General features: G+C 40.9%; 1 protein-coding gene across 11 annotated transcripts in view; it reads left to right on the top strand.

The window, feature by feature from the left end:
- Positions 1–25,662, top strand: part of c2cd5 (C2 calcium dependent domain containing 5) — a 104,441-nt gene extending 78,779 nt beyond the window's left edge. For 8 of the 11 annotated variants that reach the window (XM_078553613.1, XM_078553619.1, XM_078553614.1 and 5 more), the window contains 9 exons: positions 2,386–2,487; positions 6,803–6,892; positions 6,995–7,082; positions 8,927–9,028; positions 12,830–12,880; positions 13,031–13,132; positions 13,754–13,944; positions 20,749–20,895; positions 23,941–25,662. In XM_078553613.1, the coding sequence (XP_078409739.1) occupies positions 2,386–2,487; positions 6,803–6,892; positions 6,995–7,082; positions 8,927–9,028; positions 12,830–12,880; positions 13,031–13,132; positions 13,754–13,944; positions 20,749–20,895; positions 23,941–24,072 (1,005 nt within the window). In that variant the 3' untranslated portion in view covers positions 24,073–25,662. The remainder of the gene's footprint in view (positions 1–2,385; positions 2,488–6,802; positions 6,893–6,994; positions 7,083–8,926; positions 9,029–12,829; positions 12,881–13,030; positions 13,133–13,753; positions 13,945–20,748; positions 20,896–23,940) is intronic. The other 3 variants (XM_078553624.1, XM_078553616.1, XM_078553617.1) reach the window with 3 other exon arrangements.
- Positions 25,663–27,190: the final 1,528 nt, after the last annotated feature.

Genomic DNA, 27,190 nt, shown 5'->3' with positions numbered 1-27,190 from the left:
CACCACTCACATTCCTCCAGGTTTCATGTGGTCAGCAAACTTGGAAATATTGCATTTGGTTCCCTCATCCAAATCATTGATATATATTGTGAATAGCTGGGGCCCAAGCACATTTGGTTTGCCCAGTCTATGTAGATTAAAGTCACCTAAAGTGGAATTGTCAAATTAGGTTGTTTGCTGTCCATTGCAGTATGCTCATGATACGGGTGCCAGTGGCTTCCTTCAGGCACTGTCTGCAAAATGCGGAGATGTGCGTGTTTTAATGAACTATTGCCGTTTTATTGTGATAGCTGATGATGAGTCTCGGACTGGCAATTTGCATTTAGTCTCGAGAGATCCCACCCTGGTTTGCTGCATGGCTTTGACCCAATTCATTTGTATGTGGAAGCTGAATGGTTGAACAAAAGAAAAGGCTAGATTACTTTCCGCAGAGAAGGCAGTTCTTTTTCAAGTGAGGCTCAACCTGCACTTGGAAATTCTGTATCTGCACCATGGTTCTTAATTTGGCCAAAGCTCCTGTTTTGCTGTGTGCAGCTTCCTTCTTGTGCCACATTCTCCATTTAGCTGATTGCATCTTTGTTTGTACATGGAAACTGAGCTGTGTTCGGACTGACATTCTGACACAAAAAAATGGCAATTCTGATGGTGCTTACCTTAGGTCGGTTACATTAAATTATCATTTTTTAAAAACTCTAGTGCACAGAGTAGGAGGGATATCTTGAATGTTAAAATTATTGGTATACGACATGTATAAAAATCCAAAGAGTGAGGCTTTAGGACACGAATGGTCTTTTTGTTTTAATTAAGCAAGTGCAGGTACAATAATGGGAATAGTCAGCTATTAATCCTTGAAGGGTTTATGTATAGACCATTGCATTTGAAGAATGCTTGGTTAGCAAACTATCTTGCATTCTGTTGGCGTGAGATAGTAGGGAGGTAAATAAAAGCCAACACAGAGTAACATATAGCTGGGAAAGAAATCTTTGACAGCAGTTTGTATGTTTTTATGCATTTGAGTGATGGGTAACCTGCTAAATCCAGCTAAGTGGTCTGTATACAGCATGCTGTGGGTGGATTTAGAAGTTAATACTGCACCAGGATTTTTCATTTTAACAGTGCGTCAGTGATGATTTTACTCTGGCTGACTGACTGATGACTGAGTTTAATCTGTTGTCTTGGGCTGGATTTTATGTGCCCCTGCCGGGCATGTTTTCGACAGGTAGGCATGTAAAATCGGGTGGGTGCCAGCCCACCCCTGAGCTCACCTCTGTAATACGGCATATTTAAATAAATAATCAAAGGCCAATTCAGTTTGTTAACAATCCAATTAGCTGGCAGCTCCAGCGGCCATGACTTCTTCCCCATTGAGGGGCAGAAGTCCCACTGGCAGGCTATTTAGCCTGCCTGCAGCGTATTATGGCTGCGTGGTGGGCTGGTGTGGAGCGAGTTGGCTCCATGCCGACTTTGCTTCCAAAGGGGGTGGTGAGCAGCCCACCCACCCCACCCCCACAATATGCTGCCCCATATCTTTATTTCCCTTCCTATTTAAGACTAGTCTCAGCTCTTTATAGTTCAAATACCCTCATCCCAGTTAAACAAACTGCATAGGTTTCTCTAACCCCACTTAACTGTTTGGGCTCACTTAGTTGCTTAGATCCTGCTTGACTGTACATTCCTGAATAAGAAAAAATATATACTTTTAAACCAATTAGTATGGCATTGCTGAACTTGACATTGAAATATTTTGAAGTTGCAGTAAACTCATGGAACGTACAAGGCAGCATGCAAACAGAAATGTTGCGAATCCAGGATTGGTTCTCTTGTATTATGCCACTTGAAGTCATTTTCTTTTGATAACTAGATTATTGTTTGTTTGAAATAAACAATGTTGCGCATTTAAGTAATGAAAAGACACAAGCACCATTTATCTGCACACGGTGCAGTGCTGGAACTGTTGAAATAAATCAGAATTTTATAGCCCCCACTACCCCCACATGCAATGCTGACATTTTATGTTTTGCTTCATGTCTTTTTTTGTTTTGAAAGTGTGGCAGAAATAAGATCTATTTGTAGCTGCAATGCTAGTTTTGTAATTCCACCAGCACTTGTTAAATTCTTGTGTTTAAAAATAGACACTCAATATTTGTATTTTTTCACAATTGATTCTTTCAAGTAGTCTGAAGGATGAGTAGTCCATTTCAGGAGTGCATTTTCAAGCAGTGAAATTGAGGGTGCAGCACTTATGAACTCAATGATCATTCAAATGGGTTATTTACAAAATTACCAGCCACAGCCTGAACAATTAACACTTATAATTATAAGCCCAATTGAATGTGCCTGTTACCATGACTAACTTGTGTTTTCCCCTCTCCTTTTCCTTTTTAGATGTTCACTTCAGTGAGAGTGTTCCGGCTAAACAATGTCACTAGTCTCACATCAAATGGGCTTAATAAAGCTTTTAGTGATCTTTGTGAAAATCTACTGAAGGTAAGAGGCTGGAATTAATGTGGGGGAAAACAACTAAACAACATCAATTACAACTTATTTCTGTGCAGCTTCTTAACATATTGAAACACTTTGGGGCATTTTTCACGAGATGTGAGGGCAAAACAAACACTGGTAACTGTTTAGTTGCTATTTAGATCGTAGATACCCCTTGCTATCTCTGTAACCTTCTTTAGCTCTACAATTCTCTCTGAACTTTCCATTCCTTCGATTCTAACCTCATGTACATTCCTCCCTCTCTTCTCCCCACTATTGGTGGCTCCTGTCTTCAGCCCAAGTTCTGAAATGCTCTTTCCAAGTCTCTGCACCTCTCTCATGTTCTTATAAGACCTTCCTTAAAATTTACCTTTTTGTCCATGCCTTTAATCGCTCCTGCTAAAATCCCTTCCTTTGGCCTCAGGGTCCCTATTTGTCAGCTTGTGCCTTCAGTGAAGCTCTATGGAATGTTTATCTCCATTAAAGATGCTGTATAAATGCAAGGTCTTGCATTAATTTGCATTTCGAGTCGATAAGGAAGTTGTTGCAGAATTTCTCTTCCAAATTATAGTAACGTTGGGTCTTTTCTGTTTTAATTTAGAATTTTTAAAGCTCTGATATGCTAGAGGATGGATAAATAGTATTCAGTTCAGAAATCCTTTGTAACTAAACTATTAAAATTATGGATTTCTAAGTGCAGAAAGAAAATACAACACTTGGTCCATGTAATCACCTGAATTGCTTTTGATTGCCTGAGTGATGTGGGAGCGGTGGGTTCTTTTTTAATTCTTCCAAGGCACGTGGGCGTCGCTAGCAAGGCCAGCATTCGTTGCCCATCCCTAATTTCCCTTGAACTGAGTGGTTTGCTAGGCCATTTCAGAGGGCAGTTAAGAGTCAACTACATTGATGTGGGTCTGGAGTTACAAAATACCGTGTCACAAAAGGGCAAACTTAATGAAATTGAATATGTTTGCAAGAACTTTTCGAATATAAACATTCTTTATTTCCAAGTTGTCTTTCATTTGAACATATGAAATTGACCAGCTAGCCCATCAAGCCTGCCCCGCATCATGATGGCCGGAGCATCATGACTAAACAGCTTCCTCACTCCCCCAACATGTCACCATTCCCGCAGCCATGTCATTTCAAGGAGGATTCAGAAAAAGATCGAAGGCCAATAAGGGAAAAACGCACTCTGGAAAATTTCCTTTTGATCACACGGGGGAGACAGTGCCTTTGTGGTAATGTCACTGGACTGGTAATTCAGAGGTCCAGGCTAATGTTCAGGGGACACAGGTTCAAATCCTACCAAGGCAGCTGATCGAATTTAAATTCAATTAATAAAACCTGGAATTAAAAACTAGTCTCAAACTATCATTGATTGTTGCAAAAACCCATCTGGTTCACTAATGTTCTTTAGGGAAGGAAATCTGCCGCCCTTACCTAGAACTGGGAGCCAGGGGTGGTGAGTTAGTTGAAGAGTACCTGTGATGATGTGCATTGTTGAGTTGCACATCTATAATTTTGGTTTGAGCAGATTGGTACCATACTGAGGTGCAGTATTCTGCAGTTGACTACGTAATGTCAAGAGCAGAAGTCCTTAGGGTCTTGACCTGTGATCCCCATGAGGTACCGGCCAGTTTAGTGAGGTTATTGCGGGTTTTAATTTTTGCTATGTGTATGTGAGGGTTCTGTCAAGGGTGACATTTAGATAAACAGGCTGGTGATCGTGCCATCCAGGGTGATGTTCAGTCCCCTCTTAGCCCCAGCATTATGAGGGTGCAATGTGCTAGAGGCTGTTTTACTAGTGCTCAGCTGTAGACACCATGCCTTACACTAGTCAGCAATATCGTTTTTAATGTGTCTTCCAGCTCTGGGAAAGTCTGAGCCTGTATGCCACAGTAGGTGTCATCTGCATAGGTAAACATCCAGGCCCGAGTTGGGGGGTAGATTTTTGGTGTACAAGTTGAACAGGGTTAGGGCTAAGACTGACCCCTGGGGTAGCCCATTCCTCTATATAATAAAAGCAAAATACTGCGAATTCTGGAAATCTGAAATAAAAACAGAAAACCTTGGAAAAGCTCAGCAGGTCTGGCAGCATCTGTAGAGAAACAGTTAATGTTTCAAGTCTGTATGACTCTTCAGAGCCCGTTCATCTGTTTCCTACAGGTGTTAGCCTTGTCACCCATATGCACCCTTAACCATCTGTCCCAGAGTAGTAATGACATCAGTAACCCAGAGGGGCAAACTCTTGTTATTTTGACAAATAGGCCAATGTGCCAGACTGTCTCGTACACTGCGGTGAGGTCAAGGAAAATTGCTCCATTTTGAGATTCCTTTGAAAGCTGTTTTCAGTTGAAGTGGTTAATGCGAGGCAAAGACAAAAATTGCTGGAATAACTCAGCAGGTCTGACAGCATCTGTGGAGAAAAAGACAGAGTTAACATTTTGAGTCTGTATGACTTCTTCAGAACTAAAGAGAAGTAAAAATGTGGTGAAATATATACTGTTTGGAGGGATGGGAGGGTGGGACAGATGAAGCTGGATAGAGGGCCAGTGATAGGCGGAGGCAAAGGAGAGAGTGCAAAAGATGTCATAAACAAAAGGTCGAAGGGGTGTTGATGGTGGTGATACTGGCTGAAGGAGATGCTAATGGCGATATTAAGAATAGAAAGCAGGATGAGCAAGTGACAGATAGCCCTGGAGGGGATGGTGTGGGAGAAAAGATCAAAATAGGCTAAAAGGTGAGGATAAGACAATGAATGGAAATAAATTTTAAAAATAATAATAGAAATAGGTGGGAAAAAATGTATATATAAAAATTAAAAAATAAATATTTGAAAAAAGGGGATCAAAAAGAGGTGAGGATGGAGGAGAGAGTTCATGATCTGAAGTTGTTGAACTCAATGTTAAGTCCGGAAGGCTGTAAAGTACCTAATCGGAAAATGAGGTGCTGTTCCTCCAGTTTGCGTTGAGCTTCACTGGAATATTGCAGCAGGCCAAGGACGGACATGTGGGCATGAGAGCAGGTTGGTGTGTTGAAATGGCAAGCGACAGGGAAGGCCTGGGTCATGCGCCAATGACTTTAGATATACACCAGGATTTTTGCTGCCTTCACCCACAAATGACCCTTGTAAAGAATTGGGCCAACCAGGAACGGGCCCATAGGCTAAGGTGTTTTAGGAACACACGGGGGTTGTTGCCATAACCAGCAGCAGTACCCAGCTTGATGGTTTGTAGTACTTCATCCAATTCCAGGGTGGTGGCAGCACAACTCCAATCCAGAGTTGTGCTGCCTGTGGAAGGATCTCCACATGACCCGGATTTGATTCTTCACTCTCCTTCTAGCGATGCTTTTCCCTTGTGAAGGAGATGGCCTGCTACCTAATTGGCATTTGCAGAACCTGGCGTTAATGTTTGCTGGGCTGCTCCAAGGTGGCGTAGGACTTTCCGACATTTCCAACTTGAGCGAGTGAAGTCCAGTTTCTTTGTTGCCTCTTCCCATCTGGCACAGCGGATACAAATAAAATACTGCAGATGCTGTAAATGAAATAAAAACAGAAAATACTGGAAAAACTCAGCAGGTCTGGCACCATCTGTGGAGAGAGAAACAGAGTTAACATTTTGAGTCTAATATGACTTCTTCAGATGGTTTGCCATGTCTGGATCACTGGAGAACATATTGTTAGAGCAGCGAAACATATGCCTCTTCCAGGCAAGGTATATACACAGGACAGTATCCCCTGGGAATGGTCCTGGTGGCTGCTTCATAGAAGGCTCTGTAGAAGCAAACTTACTCCAGCTCTGTGGGAATATTTTGGGCTAGTATCGTTATAACACTTTATTCCAGTGCCTCGCTATAATCCTCCCAAATTGCTGGTTTCACTGCTTCTTTGAGCTGGTGACGATGGTAGTTGGAGTCCAATGTGGATCAGAGATGGTCTGTGCTGGCTGTGTGTGAAGTTGGTCAGGACTTGGCATAATGCAGGAAGTGGATTACTGTGTACTGAGCTGACTCAGTACAAATCAGGAGAGTAATCACATTTTCACTTTGTAGAGTAGAAAGTTCCGGGCAATGCTGAGATTCTTCAAGAGCAGACTTGTTTATTTTGGTTTGCTGGGAGGATCATTGGCTTCGCCAGAGTAGGCTGGGCATTAATGGGTGATGCAACAAGAATACATTGCTAGCCTGTGACAGGGTGACATTATGGCACTATAAACAGTATAGTGATGCTTTACAGTTTTAGAAGTGCTTCATGTGAAAATTATGCCATAGCTTTTTTCTCTATCTGATGAAATAAGTGTTTTCCCTAATTTTCCAGACCCTGTATTTTAAACTACGATCCATGGTACCTTGCTGTCTTTGTCATGTGAATTTCAACGTTGCATTACCAGAGGATGAGTTAATCCAGGTACATTTGACACTATACTGCCACCATTTACAACAGTGTTTAATGATCCAACCTCCATAATATAGATTGTAGCTATCACTCACATTTAGTTCAATTTTGTAGGTTGCAGTTACAGCTGTTGCAATAACATATGACAAGGACCAAGCCCAATACATCACTAAGGCTTGCACAGACAAGACCGTCCTGAAAGGTGAGGTATTTCATGGTCAAGAAATAATATTGGTACCTACATGATGGTTAAAAAAAAATCCAGATTCAATGCTAATGATTTCTCAACATGATCCAGAAACTCTTGAAACCTGAATATTGGTGTTCAGTGTACCATAGAAGTTGCTTGGAAAGCGTATTCTTTAATTTAGTGTCATCACATCGTGTAAAAGTTGGATAATAGTAATTCACATGCAAATGTTGACCTGTGAAGCCAAGGGTCTGTTTAAATTCTGGAAGAGATAATGATGATCTCCTTCTAATTCTTAGGTTTATTAATTTTTGATTTTGTGGGTAAGTTTAGGAGCATACCCTAGAGTTTTAGCATTGAAGAACCTGGTTAAGAGAGATCTAGCCTGACCTTTGTACAACTGATAACATCAGTTTCCATTTCCAAGTCTTCTAGGTAGTTTTGCAAGTTAGTGTTATGAATTCTGATAACTTGCTTAGTTTACTGTATATTTATTTCCACAATTGCAGCAAACTGTATTTCAGAGGCTCAGATTTTCTGCTGTATGGTTTGTTGATAGCATTCACACAGGAAGAAAAACTCTGCCTGTAGTGTACTGTATAAAATTTATGGAATGTTTTGTTTGAGGTAGTGTAACATTTTACTTACATTGTAGTGTAGAGCGTTTCATTTCATTGTGCTGTGAATGTTGTGCTCTGAGCACAATGTAAAATGTATTGCCTACTACGGAATGGATTTATGTATTTATATAATGGAAGATGTTAAGGGAATTTTCAAAGTATCCGCAAAGTATACAGTGGTGTCTCCCAGGATCCTTGTGAAGACCACTGCTCTTTTTGACTTGGACTTGGGTATACAAGGCATTATTTCAATGTTTGCAGATGACATGAAACTTGGAAATGTATAAAAAAAAGAGAATAATGATAGACATCAGGAGGACATAGACAGACTAGCGAAATGGGTAGACACATGGCAGATGCAGTTTAATACAAAGAACCATGATATGATGCATTTTGGAAAGAGAGACAATAAAAGTCATATGGTCTAATTTTAACAGGAGTATAAGATCAAAGAGACCTGGAGTTGTGCATACACAAATCTTTGAACGTAGCAGGATAAATTGAGAAAGCTGTTGGAAAAGCATATGGTATCCTTGGCTTTATAAATAGAGGCATAGGACACAAAAGCAGCTAGGCCTCAGCTTGGAGTACTGTATCCAATTCGGGGCACCACACTTCAGGAAGCTTAGGATGTGGGGGAGATTTGCAAGAATGACACCAAGAATGCAGAACTTCAATTATTTGGAGTGACTAAAGAGGCAGGGATTGTTCTCTTTAGAGCAGAGAAGGTTAAGGGGAAATTTAATAGAGCTGTTCAAAACTATGAAGGATTTTGATAGAGTAAACAAGGAGAAATTATTTCTAGTGACAGAAGGGTTGGTAACCTAGAGGACATAGATTAAAGTTGTTGGTAATAGGACCAGAGACAAGATGAGGAGAAATATTCTTGTACAGTGAGTTGTCATGATCTGAAACACACTGCTTAAGAGGCTGTTGGAGGCAGATTCAGTCATAACTTTCAAAAGGAATTGTATAAACACTTGAAAGGAAAAAGACTTGCTCGGCTACGTGAAAAGGACACGAAAGTGGTACTAATTGGATAGGTCTTTCAAAAAAGCCAGCACAGGCATAATGGGCCAAATGCATTCCTTCTGTGCTGTATCATTCTATGATATTTTTTTCAAATGGACATTGTGGGAGTACCCTAAGCAGAAAGTATCCCTCGCATAGTTTTGTATTCCATAAAAATCTTTGCTGAATTTACTTTATTGTTTCTGTTTCATCATTGGTCTAAAGCTTCCGTAGAGAATGAAGATCAACTCCAGTTTACTTTGGAACTCTGCATGGAATCACAGTCTAGTCAGTCTGCTCTACACTTTTCACCTAGTAAGACTGCAGGTAAGGCAGTTTACTGCACATAGGAGTTTTAGTACAAATTTAAGTGGAATCTTTTTGGTACCCAAATGCATGTTAAAGGCCTATAATATCATTACAGCACTGCATTTCACTTCAAACTATTCTTCGATGTGGCTGGTTTCTACAATGGTGAAGGCCAGTTAAAAGGCTTTAGTTCAAGTCCTAGCCTCCGTAAATATTTGTTCTTGAGTCTTGCCCAGCAGGTCAGTGTGGAAAGTGGAGGAAGACAAAGGAAGAAGTTTTCTCTCTCAACAGTTAAATACATGGTGAACAATAGTGGGATTGATAACACCCATAGTATGCCTGTAGATTGTACTATCACTGCCTTCGTTGAGAAGGCATATGTTTTGGTGCGAAGAAGGAAAACTTTGCCTTATTGAAAAATGCATTTAATCTTGCAGATGTAGCTTTATAAGATGCTTTAAGGTAAATGGGTGTGCAGTATTCAGTTATAAATTTCGATTCCAACATGATACCAATCTAGAATGTTGACTTTTTTTGAGTTGGTTAATGTGAAGATTTTTCCACAATTACAACCCTTGAACAGTTTCTAAATTTATGCACATCAAATAGTTCTGTATAAGACCTGGAGCCACAACCTAATTTGTTCATTCTGCATGTTGGAAATGTTTGACTCTTCAATAGCATACTCACTGCAGAAATTACCTAGCCATCCAAAGTAAGTTAAGAATCCAAATCTGCACAGCTGGGTTCTCCACATGCATCATTGAGAGAGCCTTAGTAATCAGTGAAAATACATGCATATATCACTACTTGTTGTACTTGTAGTGGAATTTTTGTTTCTATTTTTGTTATTCATTCAAGGGTTGTGGGTGTCGCTGGCTCGGCCAGCATTTATTGCCCATCCTTAATTGCCCTTGAGCAGATGGTGGTGAGCTGCCTTTAACCGCGGCAGTTCATGTGTTTAGGAACACTCACGATGCTGTTAGGAAGGAAGCTCCAGGATTTTGAACCAGTGACAGTGAAGGAACAGCGATATAGTTCCATGCCAGGATGGTGTGTGATTTGGAGGGGAACTTGCAGATAGTGCTGTTTCCCATGCCTCTGCTGCCCTTGTCCTTCTAGGTGGTAGTGCTCACATGTTTGGAAGGCGCTGTTGAAGGACCCTTGGTGAGTTTCTGCATTGCATCTTGTAGATAGTACCCACTGCTGCCACTGTGTGTCGGTGGTGGAGGGAGTGAATGTTTGTGGATGGTGTGCCAATCAAGCAGGCTGCTTTGTCCTGGATGGCATTGAGCTTCTTGAGTATGGTTGGAGCTACCCTCATCCAGGCAAGTGGAGAGTATTCCATCACACTCCTGACTTGTGCCATGTAGATGGTGGACAGGCTTTGCAGTCAGGAGGTAAGTTACTCTTCGCAGAATTCCCAACCTCTGACCTGTTGTCGCCACAGTATTTATATGGCTGGTCCAGTTCAGTTTTTGGTCAATGGAACCCCCAGGATGTTGATAGTGGAAATTCAGCGATGCTAATGCCATTGAATGTCATCGATGATTAGATTGTCTCATGTTGGAGATAGTCATTGCCTGGCACTTGTGTGGTGCGAATGTTACTTGCCACTTCTGAGCCCAAGTCTGAATATTGTCCAGGTCTTGGCTGCATGTGGACATGGACTGCTTCAGTGGCTGATGAGACGCGAATGGTGCTGAACATTGCACAATCATCAGCGAACATCCCCACTTCTGACCTTATGATGGAGGGGAGATCATTGATGTGCTGGTGATGTTTGGGCCAAGGACACTACCCTGAGAAACTCCTGCAGTGATGTCCTGGAACTGAGATGATTGACTTCCAACAACCATCTTCCTTTGTACTTGTTATAACTCCAACCAGTGGAGAGTTTTCCCTATAATTCCCATTGACATCGCTTAGCTCTATTGCATGCCGCTGTTTGGCATGCAAATAGTCCTCTGTTGTAGCTTCACCAGCTTGATATCTCATTTTTGGATATGCCTGGTACTGCTCCTCATTTGCCCTCCTGCACTCTTCATTGAGCCAGGGTTGATCCCCTGGCTTGATGGTAATGGTAGAGTGGGGGATATACCAGGTTATGGTTGTATACAACTCTGCTGTCGCTGATGGCCCATAGCGCTCCATGGATGCCCAGTTTTGAGTTGCTAGATTTGTTTGAAATCTGTCCAGTTCAGCACGGTGGCAGTGCCACACAACAAGATGGAGGTCATCCTCAAGATGAAGACCCAACTTTGTCTCCACAAGGACTGTGTGGTGGTAACACCTACCAATACTGTCATGGGCAGATGCATGGGTAGATTGATGAGGACGAGGCCTCTTCCCTTTCGTTGGTTCCCTCACCACCTACCAAAGGCCCAGTCTAGCAGCTATGTCCTTTCGGACATGGCCAGCTTGGTCAGTAGTGACACTAGCAAGCCACTCTTGGTGAAGGGCATTGAAGAGTACATTCTGTCCCCTTGCCACCCTCAGTGCTTCCTCCAAGTAGTGTTCAACATGAAGGAGTACTGATTCATCAGCTGAGGGAAGACTGTAGGCGGTAACCAGCAGGAGGTTTCCTTGCCCATTTTTGGCCTGATGCCATGATATTTTAGGGGGTCCAGAGCCAATGTTGAGGCCTCCAAGGATGACTCTCCTTACCACTGTGCTGCCACCTTTGGTGGGTTTATCCTGTCGGTGGGTCAGGACTTGCCTGGGACATTGAAGGTATAATTCCATGAGGATGACTATGTCAGGCTGTTTCTTGACAAGTCTGTGGGACAGCTCTTCCAATTTTGGCACAAGCCCGTAGATGTTAGTAAGGAGGACTTTGCAGGGCCAACGGGGCTGGGTGTGCCGTTGTCATTTCTGGTGCCTAGATCAATGCCGGGTGGTCCCTCTGGTTTTATTCCTTTTTTATTAGACTTTGTAGTGGTTTGATACAACTGAGTGGCTTGCTAGGCCATTTCAGAGGACATTTAAGAGTCAACCACGATGCTGGTGGGTCTGGAGTCGCATATAGGCCAGACCAGGTAAGGATGGCAGATTTTCCTCCCTGAAGGGTTTATGACAATCAACAGTGGTTTCATAGTCACCATTAGTCTAGCTTTTTAATTCCAGATTTATTCATTGAATTCAAATTCCATCAGCTGCCAGGGTGGGATTTCAACCCATGTTCCCAGAACATTAACCTGGGCCTCTGGATTATTAGTGCAGTGACATTACCACTACGCCACTAATTTAGATTAATGTTCCTTTGGAAATATGAATGCTGTGTAAAAACAAGCAGCAGAGATTACCAATAGGTGGCACTCCAGTAATGTGGTTTGAAAATATATATAAGAAAGAATGTAGTTTGGAAAAATTGTAGCACTTAATGGTAGCACTAGTACATGTGCCATTTATCACTGATCTGTCCAGGTTACCCCATATCTGTAAATCATAAAATGACTAATGAAAAGGAATATTCATTCAGTTTTTGCATTTAGTACATAAACAAGGCCCCCTGTCTTGTAGCTTGAAACTTGCTGCTTAAAGTGCATATTATTTTGAATCACATGATGTACAATTTTCTCCTTGACTGCCTATATCTAATCAATTGAGTTACTTGCTTTGAATCCATTTTTCCTCCAGTTTAATTCTTTGGTTAAATTTAAAGTTCACAGTTGGAGAACTGTGATTTAAGATCATAATATGACTTGCAGAAAGTGATAAAGCTCTCTCACTTACCATAATGCTGTACGATGTCCATATCCCTTGGCATGCTGTTGCATAAAGATTATTCAATATTTATTCATTAAATCTTTTTCTCAGGACTTACTGAAATTGGCAACTTACAGCAAGTCACTCCAGCAGCACAAAGAGGTGAGTAAACCAGGCTTTAACTCAGCCGAGAAAAGGGTCTTTGTTCTCTTTTTCAGACCCTTAATGCAGTGATGATTGGTTCATCAGAGGAGCTTTGCAATGGGCAATAGACGTCATCCATTTTTCTTTTTCTTTTGTGTGTGTTTTTAGCCACCTCAGTTGATTACAGTTCCTTTGCAGACAGATGCAGCAGCTGGATAGAGTTCATTAAACAGAAAGCTCAGACCATAAGGCGTGGATCAATTAAAACAAGTAGGCGGAAGTTACAGTTTATCATGGTGATAATAATCTGAGACATGCCTATGATCCCCAGTGGTGAAGGATGGACTGTCCTACCCAGTAATGGCATTGCAAATCAATGGCACACGCAATTTGAGTGTGAAAGCTGCACCTTTGTCCAGAGAATGTTTAACAGAAATTAGTTAACCTTCATTGGACAACTTTAACCTTGAGATGAACTTGTGAAATTAGTGCATTCTGCTAAAGTAACATCTTTCACACTCTTGATCAAAACTTCCCTTCAGCAAAGAAATGTTATCCTTGATTTCTTTTTGTATTGAGGTACTGCCAATGCAGCCATCGCTATTAAAATGCTCCCTTGTGGGTGAAAAAAATTAGCCTTTCAAAGGAATGCCAGTCTCTTTAAAATAAATTCCCATTCCAGCTGTTTATGCCTTTTTTTTTGCATGTTCTGCATGACCACATACTCTTTGTAGCTCATGCCTGCTCCATCACTGAGCTTCAGGTGCTGAATATATCACTTTGTAGCTGCTCTGAAAAAGTTTGATAAAAAACACATAAATGTCTAAACAAATTGGTCTTTCACCACTAATTGCATTCTACTTTTTTCTGTCTCTCTTCCGCCCATTGTAGTTGCTTCACTTGATAAAGCAAGCCCTCTGGCTGAAGCCCATATACGTCATCGCTCACCAATATCATGTACAACCTCCACAGTCACTGTTGTGGAAATGACCCCTCTCTCCTTCATTCCTGGTGCCAAAATAACCAAATATCTTGGAATCATCAACATGTTCTTCATTCGGGAAACCACATCGCTGCGTGAGGTGAGCAGCAAATCTACGAGCGGGAACCGTACAGAGAGACTAATTCAAGTCTTGTGTGTCCTGTTGCATAATGGGGAAGAATTTGTACTATAGGCTACGTTTTACATTCATACTATGAAATTTTCCCTAAAATTACCGGTAACTTTTTTCCTTTACTCTTATTTGATGGATATGAGGTGGGTAGCGCTTACACCTGTACAGGTGATAATTAAACACTGAATTATTTAATTACTTCAAAAAGCAACCCTTTGTGATGCCCTCTGATCAATTCTGTTTTCAAATGTTGCAATAATATCAGAGCATTATTCAGAGAATTGCATTTTGTGAAGTGACTGACACACCTCAATGTGCACTGACTTTTGCATAAATCCCATTGGATTAGTATCCAAAGGACTGAAATTGTTAGGTGTGGAAAAGTACATTGGATGTGATGCATGACAGTCAAATAGTTCACCAGTCAAAAAATTTGCTGTAAAGTGGGATTAGAATGGGTGGTTAGTGTTTTATTTTTATCTTTTCCAGCTGGCGCTGATACGATGGGCTGAATGGCCTCTTTCTGTGCCGTAACTTTTCTGTGGTTTCTCTGGTTCTATCTGGAAACTGATTGGCCAAACAGGGAATTAAAGCCTTCCTAGAAAAAACACACTAGGTTCACCTCACTCATTCCCTCCTGTCAGAAAAGGAATGTTTCCCGACAGCTATGTTTATTACTTTCTTGCCTGACAGCAATTTAAGAAAAATAGTTGATTTTAAATTCATATTATTCTTTCTAAAGCCATGTTATATAAAAAGATAAAACATAGAAATTTTCCTATTGGAAGATTACTGAGCTTTGTTTTTGTCATACAGCCTACAGTCAGTGGAATCTCCTCTTATCATCTGGTTCGGATTTAAACCTGGATAGTTGCCTCTTACACATTCTTTGGGGCTGCTTTCATAGTATGAGGTGACGTAAGCCATTAAAGATATGCATTTGTATTTGACAGCATCCAGGAAAGACACACACAAGACAGTAGTTTCTCTCATCAATTCAGCTTTCAAATGCAAATATGGTATTGCTGTCCTCCTCCATAAAAATGCACAGTAATTTATCAAATACATGCCCAAGATGCGACATCTCCTCTGCTTTGTTGAATTTGCTCTTATTGTTCTTTCTGTTTTGTTAGTAACAGCTACCTCACTCGGAAAGAAAAAGTAGAATTGCCGTTCATCCGTTTTCTATTTGCTGGAAAATATTTTAAATCTCTGATTCTTTCTAGGCTGATAGAGGAACGGTTCCTTCAAAATGTTACTGAATTTGCACAGATTTACCCTGTCGTTTCAATGTGAAAGGCCCTTATACAATTTTTCAGATAAATCATTTAACATATCCTGTTTACTGCTATGTCTTGGATTTGCTGTCCTGTTGCTTGTATTTCACTTCTTACCTCTCGAGCATTCTACTTTCGGAAATTGCTACCCCAACCTTTCAGCACTCCTAAACTTCCCTACTCTCCTGCCACCACGCCAGGCTCGACACACTGATAAACCTATGGCTTCCCTCCGTTCCTCACTTGGCACCCTCTGAAGAGTCAATCGAGGCACTAGCAGTAGCCCCATTTGCCCCATCCTACTCCCTCACCAATCTCCCTGCCCAGTCCACCAGCTGGGGCTGATCCTGTGGACTCTGCCAGTGGACTAGTTCTCCCGACCCTCTCCACATCCCCTCCAGAATGTCTATTCTCTCGCAAATAAAGCCCTTGTAATCAGTGAGCTTATTTTGGATGATTGCATCAACATCATGGCCTTGATGGAAACATGGCTGAGGGATGATGACACCTTCCCCCTAACTGAAGTCTCCCAGTCTGACTATACCTTCCACCACTTGCCTTGTCCGGATCGTCACTGTGGTGGTGTGGTTGTTATCACCAAATTACATCGTGCTCTGTCTCCCTTCTCCTATGCCATCTTCTCCCTCTTTGAGCATCTCGCCTTGTTCTACCCCTCAATTTTCATTTAAAATCCTCATTCTGTACCGCCCACCCAAGTACCAGGCCAATTTTCTCAAGGAGCTATCTTCACTGCTTTCCTCTGGCAGTCATCAGTCTCTGCACTGAATGCCTTTTCATCCGCAGTGATTTCAACCTCCATCTCAATTCATCAAGTTCTATCTCCTCAGCTCAATGCACTGCCCTTCTATCTTCCCTTAACCTCTTGCTCCATGTAAACTCTGCAATCCATAATCGGGGCCACTCTCTCTACTCACCCCCCCTCCCCCTCACCTTGGCTGTTGCCTTATATAATTGTAGCAAAACTTCCTTAATATTGTACTCTAATCCCCTTGCAATAAAAGCCAACATGCCATTTTCCTCCTTAATTCCTTGTTTTACCTGAATGCTCACTACTGCGTTCCTTGTAGTACACCCATGTCCCTCTGAACATCAATATTTATAAGTTTCACGCCTTTTTAAAAAAAAAATTGTACTTTTCTATTCTTACGAACATGCATAACCTCACATTTCCCTACGTTATACTCCATCTGCCACCATGTTACTCACTGAACCTCTACATTTCTTTGCAGCCTTGTTGTGTCCTCCTCACAGCTTACATTCCCACCCAGCTTTGTATCATCAGCAAACATCGATAAGTTACTCTTGCTCTCATCGTCTAAGTTGTTAATATAGATTATAAGTAGCTGAGGCCCCATCACCGATCCTTGTGGCACTCCATTAGTTGCAGCCTGTGAACTTTAAAAACACCCCTTTTATGCCTCCTGTCTACTAACTAGTCCTCTATTCATGCTAATATATTACCCACAACTCCATGAGCCCTTATCTTGTGTATTAACCTTTTGTGTGGCACCTTATTGAATGCCTTTTGAAATCCAATTGTATTATGTCTATTGGTTAGCTACCTATAGAGTAGATAGGTCTATCCTTTGTCTAGTTACATCTACAAAAAACTCTTAATAAATTTGTCAAACATGATTTCCCTTTCATAAAAATGTTGACTGTGTCTGATCATACTATGATTTTATAAGTGCATCATTAAAACTACCTTAAGAAGAAGTTGCAGAATTTTCTCATTAAAACTACCGTAAGAAGTTGCAGAATTTTCCTGACAGCTGATGTCAGGCTAACTGGCCTGCAGTTCCCTGTTTTCTCTCTCCCTTTCTTGAACAGCGGAGTTACATTTGCTAACTTCCAATCTGGCAAATTACCATCCCATCTTCCTAAATTCAGTCATCAGCAAAGTGTCAGTGGAAGGTGGGTGGTATCGTTGACGGTGTTATCAAGTCGTACCTTCTCAGCAATAACCTGCTCACCGGCTCAGTCTGGGTTCTGCCTGAGCACCTGGCTCCTCACCTCATTACAGCCTTCGTTCTAACATGGGCAAAGGAGCTGAATTCAAAAGGTGAGAGTGACTGCCCTTGACATCTAGGCAGCATTTCACCTTGTGTGACATCAAGGAATCCTAGTAAAACTGGAGTCAGTGGGAATCGAGGAAAACTCTCCTCTGGTTGGAGCCATACCTAACACAAAGGAGGATGGTTGTGGTTGTTGGAGACCAATCATCTCAGCTCCAGGACACCACTGCAGGAGTTGCTCAGGGTAGTGTCCTCAGCCCAACCATTGTTAATGTTTCATCAGTGCTTTCCGCTGCATCATAAGGTCAGAATTGGGGATGTTCGCTGATGATCGCACAATGTTCAGTACCATTTGCGACTCCTCAGAAATTGAACTATTGTACCAAAAGAGTTATTTACTTCAAAGGGATCCTTTCAGGATTTGTTCAGTTTCTAAACAGGCAGACAAAAAACCTCACTTAAATGTCTCATTTAATGGATGGCATTGACAGTGCAGCACTTCTGCAGTACAGATCTTCTCAATGCAGTGGACAGTCAGTACTATATTTGAATGTCAGCCTAGATCAGGGGCATTAGTTACAAGGTGAAAAAGTACTGAGGTCCACCTGGTTTACCTTCTACAATTCAAGTAGTCACATAAAGCAATGATGATATAGTTGTTGAATAATCATAGCAATCAATAGCCTTCACCAGACCCAGACATGAGCTAAGCCTCAATGGTGGAAAGCTTGGGAGCCATAGGTCCAAAGTCACCTTTTTCCCCCCAAGCATGCTATACTAACCCATGTCATAACCTGAAATACAGTATCCCAAAATATTTCTGAAATAAATGTGACCTAATTTGCATTTGAATGAGTCAATGCTAACAGCTTCCACTATCTCCCTAAGGTATCCATTCCATAAATTGACCAGTCACTCACTGAAATATTACTTCTGCTGATTAGTTCTGAATTTACTGTTCAGGTCATGGCCTCTGGTTCTACTTTTCTGCACAAGATTAAGTTGCTTGTTATGGTTTATATTACCTAATCCCTGATTTGTGAATGTTACCAACTGAGCCAAACTGATCCTAGTGCTTTCCTCAAATTCATTCCCATTTGACTTTTGAATAATTTATTCAAATTGAGGGTAACACTTTAAAGATGCTTTTCTACCCTGAAACTGTGCGGTAAGAGTGACTTGGGTGTGGTAGCTGTCTGACTCAAAAGGCTGCGGATTCGAGACTCATTATGTAATCTGTGCTGACATCTCTGTAGTACTGTGGGTATACTGCACTGTTAGAGGTACTGAGACTCAGATGAGCCATTAAACTCTCTGCTCTTTCACATGGATTTGCCAATGTTTACCCTTCAACCAGTGCCACTAAAAATAGATTATCTAATCGTTTATGTCACAGCTGTTGAGGGACCTTTTTATGTGCAAAGTGACCCATTTGCAGCATACATAGTAACAGCAACTACACTTCAAAGCAGCTTAATTACTGGTGAAGCACTTTAGGGTACCCTGAGGTCATTAACATATACTACATGCTATATAACTATATATGGAAAGTATTTCAGGATAATTCTTAGTTTGCTTCTGCCTCCATTCTTAGGAAACATAATTGAGTTTATAAATCCTGGAAGACTGGAGCCACAAGCCTACATTCCATCATTAAATATACTGCACAATTGTGTGCCCAAAATCTAGAAGTTCAAAAAATCTTCCAGCCTAGAGAGTTGTTATGTGGACTTTTATCCTTTGTGTTCAATTTATGTATTTACAAAAAAATAGTTTGTAAAATGAATTGTGGACAGTAGTGTTGAATGATGGGTCTATTTGTATTATATCGTCTCAACATGTTCTTGTTGGCTAAAAAGGGAGGTATACGATGTTACAATGAGGGAGCGTTGTAAACATTTTTTGAAAAAGGGTTTGAATGACACTAGCCTTTCACTTTGGGATGTGTCAACTCAGACTATGTTGTCCAACATGAAATGAGTTTGGGAATTAAATCCAGCTGCTAGTAGTGGTGGTCCAAAAATTTACAAGCACTTCAAATTTGGCAATATTTGGTATTCCCACTGAAAGAGTCACAGAATAGTTGATGTTGGGGAAGGAAAAATATTCCCATGGTGATAATGGGTATTCCATTGAAGTTGGCGGTGAGTGCACATTGTTCAAAAAGAGCAAGCAGCATTTTACTCTGCATCCATGGGAGGCTTGATGAATGCTCTAAACCTCAGGATGTTCCAATGTACTTTACAGCCAATTAAGTGTTTTGTTCTATTCAAGTGTAATCATATGCTTTAATCAAGGAAACAGGCAGCTAACTTGTGCACAACAAGCTCCCACAGCCAGCAATGTGGTAACAACCAGTAATCAGATTTAGTAATATTAGTTGAGGGATGGGTATTAGCCTACACATGCAGTGAACTCCCCTACTTTTCTTTGAATTGTTATGCCCACTTTGACCTTCATTGGCTCCAGGTTAAGCACCACCTCAGTTTTAAAATTCTCATCCTTGCTTTCTAATCCTTCCATGTCCTTGTAATCTCCTCTAGCCCACAACCCTTCAAGATATTTATGCACCTGCAACACTGGCCTCTTGAACACCCCCAATTTTAATTGCTGTTATATTGGTCTTGCCTTTAACTGCCAAGGCCCTAAATTATGGAATTCTTTCCCTAAACCTCTCCAGCCCTACCTCTCTCTTCCTTAAGATGACCTTTAAAACCTACATCTTCTGCTTTAATATCTCTTTTACTTGGCATTTTATAATGCTCATGTGAAGTCCCTTTGGATGTTGTATTATGTTAAAGAAGCTATATAAATACAAGTTGTTGTTGCTATATCCACCCAAGAGGGCAGATGGAGTCCCAGACTAATGTCTCATCCAAAAGGATAGCACATCTAACAGTGCAGCACTCCTTCAATACCACACTGAAGTGTCAGCTGAGATCTTTATCTCAGAGTGGAACCTGAACCCACACCTTCTGGCTCAGAGCTACCACTGAGCCACAGCAGATACCTAAGGGCAACCAAATGTGCAAGTTTTTCAGCAATGAAGAATAGCCAAGAAGAACAGTACTAGGATAACAATGTTTCAATTGGGCATTCACCAAATTTGGAGAATTGACTAAAATAGAACACAAGTTTGAAACAAATTGAGATAAAAGTTGTGCAGTTTCATTATTGTGAATATGGAAGATGTTTTACTCTGGAGAAGTATGAAATTTCTTTTTAAAAGAATGAACATGTTTGAGGAATACAATTTTGAACTCATTTTAAAGAACCTCACTTAAAACCATTCCCAATTTTACAAAAACCCATTACTAAGAAAGAAAGAATGAACCAGATAACTTTGAGAGGCAGTGAGGTGGTCTCACTGAGTGAGGAACTGTTATATTACAAGTGAAGCGAAACTGAGGATAAGGACAGAAAAATGTTAATTTTAAGATTGCTTTATTTTTGTGCAGGAAGGAGGAGTTAGCGGATTTCTTCATGCATTCATTGCTGAAGTGTTTGCTATGGTGCGGGCCCATGTTGCTGCCTTGGGAGGGAATGCAGTCGTGTCCTACATCATGAAACAGTGTGTGTTTATGGAAAATCCCAACAAAAATCAGGTCTGGACTTGAGCTTCAAAAATTACTCATCTGTTTTATAGGAACATTTAGCTTTTCTTATGAATTATGAAATGCATAAAACTAAACTGAAGTAATGCTGTTCACGTCAAACAGATATTGTTCACTTCCCCTGGAGAACAGCTGCTCACCCTATTCTGTAGAGGATTTCTGTCGAAGCTACAAAGAGATTGGGAGAATGCCCTTCAAAATCCTACCCAACGCGCTTAATGAACTTTTCTGCTCCACTCTGGAGCTTAAAAACCTAACTACCATCTTGGATGCCAATTTGTCTTAAAAGGTTTTTAAAATAATTCAATTTTTAATTTCTGCTGAGCAACTTTAGAATGAGGAGTAATAATCACCGTTTCGTAATCCGTTTCTCATGCCTGAATAGCAGTAATGACCAAATCAAAAAAAAAATAGGAATCGATGTTAAATTATTTTAATAAATTAGAGCACTATGCAAAAGGCCAATCTAATAGCCCATCTGGTATGTAACAACAACTTATTTATGTAGTGCCTCTTAACATAACGAAACGTGCCAAGGCTCTTCACAGGGACACAATAAAATAAAGTACAACACTGAGCCACGTTAGGAGATGTCAGACGACCAAAAGCTTTGTCAAAGAGGTAAGTTTCAAGCAGAGTCTTAAAGGGGGAAAGTGAAGTAGAGAGGCAGAGAAATATAGGTAGGGAATTCCAGATCTTGGGCGAGGCAACTGAAGCCATCAGTGGTGGTGCAATTAAAATTGGAGATGCACAAGAGGTCAGAATTAGAGGAGTGCAGATATCTTGGAGGGTTGCGGGTCTGGAGGAGATTGCAGAGATAAGGAGGGGGCGAGGCCATTGAGGGATTTGGAAACCAGGATGAGAATTTTAAAATCAAGATGTTGCTTGCCCCGCAGCCAATTTAGGTCAGTAGGCACAGGGACGATGGGGAAATGGGATTTGCTGCGAGTTGAGACATGGGCAGCAGTTTTGGATGACCTCAAGTTTATGGAAGATGGGAGACCAGCCAGGAGTGCATTAGAATGGTAAAGCCTAGAGGTAACAAAGACATGAATAAGGGTTTCAGCAGCAGATGAGCTAAGTCAGGAGTGAAGTCAAGTGATGTTAAGACGTGATGGCACAAATATGAGGTCAGAAATTCATCTCGGGATCAAATGTGACAACAAAAATTGGGAATGAACATGTTTGAACAGACTGGCTTAATCTTGATTGAGTCAGTAACTAGTAAACGGAGTTTGGAGTAGGTCTCAAAAACAATGGCTTCAGGCTTCCCAATATTTGATGGAGGGAATTTCTGTTCATCCAGCATTGGATGTCAGCTAAGCAGCCTGATAGTTTAGTTACGGTGGAGAGAGGTGGTGGTGAGATAGAGCTGGGTGTCGTCAGTGTACATGTGAAGACTAATGCTGTGTCTTCAGATGATGTTGCCAAGGGACAGTATGTAGGTGAGAAATAGGAGGCGACCAAGGATAGATCCATGGAGGGTACCAGAGGTAATGGTGCAGAAGCAGGAAGAGAAACCATTGCAAGCAATTCTGTGGCTACAATTAGACAGATAAGAATGGAACCAGGTGAGAGCTATCCCACCCAGCTGGAGGAAAGTGGAAAGAGTTTGGAGGAGGATGGTGTGGCCAGCTATGTTTCAGGCTGCAGGGAGGTCCAGTTGGCCAAAGAGGGAAAGTCTGCCTTTGTCACAGTCACATAGGATATAATTTGTGACTTTGATAAAAGCTGTTTCAGTACTGTGACAGGGGCAGAAACATGACCGGAGGGGTTCAAACATGGAGTTCTGGGAAAGATGGGAACGGATTTGGGAGGCAACAACACATTCAAGTACTTTAGAGAGAAAGGGAAGTTGGATATGGGATGGTAGCTTGCAATAGTATATGAGATACTATTATGCAGTATTTCACTATAATTTAACAACAGTAACAATTTGCATTTATAATAGTGCCTCTAGTATAGTAAAACATCCCCTAGCGCTTTACAGGAGCATTGTCAGACAAAATTGGCACTGAGCCACATAAGATATTAGGACAGGGGACCAACCACTCAAGAAATTCACCCCTTTAAATTGAAAGATAAAGCACAGTATTTTCTAAATGACTAAAAGCTCAGAATTGTGGAGAAGCAGAGGGATTTTGGAGTCCAAGTATAGAAACCACTGAAAGAGAGTGGATAGGGACAAAAATAATTTAAAAGGCTAATGAAACATTCATCTCAAAAGGGTATAATTTGTGTTCCAACTGTACACAGCTCTGATTAGAGACACCATCTGGAATACTGCATTTGGTTCAGGCCACTGCTCGTTAGGAAGGGTATATTGATCTTGGAAGGAGTCCTTAGCAGATACATCAGGGCTAAAGGGGTTAAATTATGAGGGTAGATTGCCAAGACTACGATTGTATTCCCTGGAATGTAGAAGATTAAGGGGTGATCTAATTGAAATGTTTAAGATGTGTTAAAGGATTTGATATTTTCTCTCTATCCACCCTATTTCCTCTTGTATGAGAGCCCAGAACAAGGGAGCATAAAATCAGAAGTAGGCCATTTCCTCAAAAGGTTAGAGGATATTTGGAACTCTCTCAGCCAAAATGCTGTTGAGGCTGGGGGGATCAATTAAAAATTTAAGAACCGAGATTGATACATTTTTGTTAGGGCAAGGGTACTGAGGGTTATGGAACCAAGACAGTAGATGGCTTTAAGATGCAGATTAGTCATGATCTAATTGAGTGGCAGAACGGGCTCAAGGGGCTGAATGGTGTGCTGCTATTCCTATGGTCAAAGACGTTAGTTTTAAGGAGCATCAAAGGATGTGAGAGCTTGAGGTTTAAGGTGGCAGTTCCAGAGACAGCAAAAGACAAGACTGCTCTTTTGGTGATCTTGCAATATCTGACTTTTATATAACGTTTTCTAAAAATACACATATCATTTTTGAAGTTCTGCCATTTGGTAGATTGATTATTTGACAATGTTGTATGAATATACCACGTTTTGCTCATAATGGTTCCTTACTCTGCTGTCTCTTTTCTCTAGGCGCAGTGCCTTATCAATGTTAGTGGTGATGCCGTGAACTTTTTTAGAGATGCTGATGTAGAGTCTGCACCTTCTCAGCCACAAGCAAGTGGTTTACAGACAGAAAATGGTAGTGGAGATGTAGTCACATGAAACTGGTGCAGATTGATTACAGCTGTAGGTACGTGTATTTCTGGGAATGATGGAAGACCATTTATCTGTATTTCCAACCTCCGCCATTCTCTGTATGGATAGGTGTACGTAATCATCGCACTGCTTAACACAGTATGTAAATGGCCTCTATTGTCCTATATCTGTAGACTTGTGATAATCCTGGACAAATAATGGTCATCTTGTCACATATTCTGTTACCCAGGAATTTCCTTTGCGTGTCCTTTTACGATCTGGAGCTTTAGATGAGAGGTGAGCTTTTGCTCTAAGTGTAGAAATTATTTAGAAGAAATTCCACAAGAATGGAACAAATGAAAACCATTCAATTTATTTCTGTTGTAGAAGTCGTTTCAATAAATGTATGGTTTAATACGAAGCACCAAGACCAAACAGAAAGAAGAGTGTTAAAATTCAAAATGGTACTAAAGTGTATTGTAAGCCAATGCTGTACCTGTAAAACTGGATGTTCATCTGCAAGTCCTGCTCTTTGTAAGATTTAAAACCAACCTTCAGTGAAAACTAGAAGTGCCACTATCAAAATGCTATAACAACTTAGAGATTCAGTGCCAGTCTGCATGAGTTTTAGCTTTTATCTATATGTACATCCCATAGATGTTGTAATGTAATAAACCAGAGGTTTTCTTTGATTAAGAAAATTTTACAGGCTAGTTGGTTTCACAAAGATTGTTAAAATTAGAAAATGTCAGAAGGTTTAGGAATACAGTATCCAATCACATTTGTAGTTACCACACCCAGCAAATGATACTGTATAATTCTGCAAATAAAAAAACTGGTATTTTTATAATTCTCAAGACTGAACTGCAAGAAGATGAAAGCATTTAAAGTCTGCAAATTGCAGAACCAGAGCGCATACACAGGACATTTGATTGTGGTTTTTCAAACTTAGTGCATAATTGAAGACTTGAATGTACAGAACACTTAATTTGTAAGGGTTTCAACAATTCACTTGCTTTGCACACCTAAGTGCATGAAAATAAAATTTACTGTTGCAGTAGTTTTGCAGGTTGTAACAAACAAGTAATAGCATGAAAGAAAATTGTTCCCTTAACTCCACCGGGAAATAAATATTTTATAAATATTTATAAATTGTTTCTTTTTTTAATCAATGCAAGCGGTCCAATTTGTTGTTTTAGGTCAATCTCAATGGGTACGGTGCTGGTGGATTCATTTATATCACAGTGTTATGAAAGAATGTCAAATAAATAGAACTTCTGAATTCTATTTGCTCTGCTGCAGTAAGCTGAATCTGAAATGGAGTAATTTCCTGCATGTTTGGTTGTTAAATCAAAATAATGTATCCAAAATTATTTGGCATGTGAATAATACAATGTAAACCAGGAACTCAGATTCAGCTTTTAAATAAACTGCTATAGCACAGCCATCTGCTTTCTTTTAAGAACCAGAATTATGAGTGAATAGTGCTTTTTGATTAAGTGTCTCATTTTCTCTTGAGTAGTATTGACCACAGGCCAGGGAATGTTGTAACTCTTGAATTAGAGTGAAAAATAAACTCAAGTTACCTTGCAATAAATTGGCTTGGAACTCTCCAAATTTCTCAGATAATTTTTATTATTCATAATATTACTTAAGTAAAGCATTTCAAATAACCTCCCTATATTTAAGTGATAACAGGAGAAGTGTGTCAATGGGGAGGTGGTGGCATAGTGATATTGTCACTGGACTGGTATTCCAGAGGCTCAGGGTAATGTTCTGGGGACCTGGGTTTGAATCCCACCATGGCAGATGGTGAAATTTGAATTTTAAAAAAATCTGGAATTAAAAGTCTGACGATGACCATGAAACCGTCGCCGATTGTTGTAAAAACCTGCTGTCTTTATCTGGTTTGGCCTACATGTGACTCTAGACCCACAACAATGTGGTTGACTCTTAACTGCCCTCTGAACAAGGGCAGTCAGGGATAGGCAATAAATGCTGACCTAGCTAGTGACACCCACATCCCAGGAACGAATTTAAAAAAAACCAGTAAGTATTTTTTTAAGTTTTACTGTCCAATAGATACAGGAATGGCAGGGCAGCTCTGACCCCCTGGAATGCATATCCTGTTCTATGTGGGAACTCCAGGACATTTCCTGTGTTGTCAGTTGCAGCAGCCTGAGCTCTGGGTTTCGAAGCTTGAGCAGCAGCTGGCATCACTGTAGTGCATCCATGAGGTTGAGAGCTTTGTGGATAGCACACTTATAGATGTAGTAACTCTGCAGCTTAAGAATATGCAGGGAGAGAGGGAATGGATGACCACCAGTCAAGAAGAAATAGGTATGAATCTCCTGAGTGCATCTCACTCTCCAAACTGTGCTAGGTTCTGAATGCTGCTGGAAATGATGGTTCATCTGAGGAGTGTAGCCAGGTCCAAGTCCAGCTGGCTCAGCTGTACAGCTGAGGGGAGCACAAGAGAAGACTGGAAGAGCAATAGTGAGGGGAGTTCGATAGTGGAATAGACAGGTGTTCCCAGAATATGTTGCCTCCTTGGTGCCACGGTCAAGGATATCACTGAATGGCTGGAGAGGACCCTGAGAGGGGCTGCTGAACAGCTCGTGGTCATGGTCCACACTGTTACCAATGACATAGGTAGAAAGAGGGATGTGATCCTGCAGTCAAAAGTTAGGGAGCTTAGTAGAAAAATAGCAAGCAGAACCTCAAAAATAGTAATCTCTGGATTATTTTGCCACCATGCACAAGTGAGTATAGTAATGGGCGGATGGAGCAGATGAATGTATGACTGGAAAGATGGTGCACAAGGGAGGGCTTTAGATGCTTGGGGTATTGGGAAAGATGGGATCTGTACAGCCTGATGGGTTGCAATTAAACAGAGTGGGGACTGAGTTCTTTGTGGGGAAGTTTGCCATTGCTATTGTGGAGGGTTTAAACTAACTTTGCATGGATGTGGCAATCAAGAGGTCATACTAGAGAGATACCAAGGTGCAAAGAATATTGGGAGCCACAGATAGTACCAGAGTAGGAAATAGCAAGTTATTAGGTGGGTTCAGCATAAGAGAGAAAGTAATGAAGTCTAAAATAGGGTTACAGTGTATGTATGTTGGTGGATAACTTGCTGGTGATG

The sequence above is a fragment of the Cetorhinus maximus genome, chromosome 12, assembly GCF_964194155.1.
Source record: "Cetorhinus maximus chromosome 12, sCetMax3.hap1.1, whole genome shotgun sequence".
Lineage (NCBI taxonomy): Eukaryota > Metazoa > Chordata > Chondrichthyes > Lamniformes > Cetorhinidae > Cetorhinus > Cetorhinus maximus.
The sequence above is the reverse complement of the archived record's forward strand: the minus strand, read 5'-3'. Positions and strand labels throughout refer to the sequence as shown.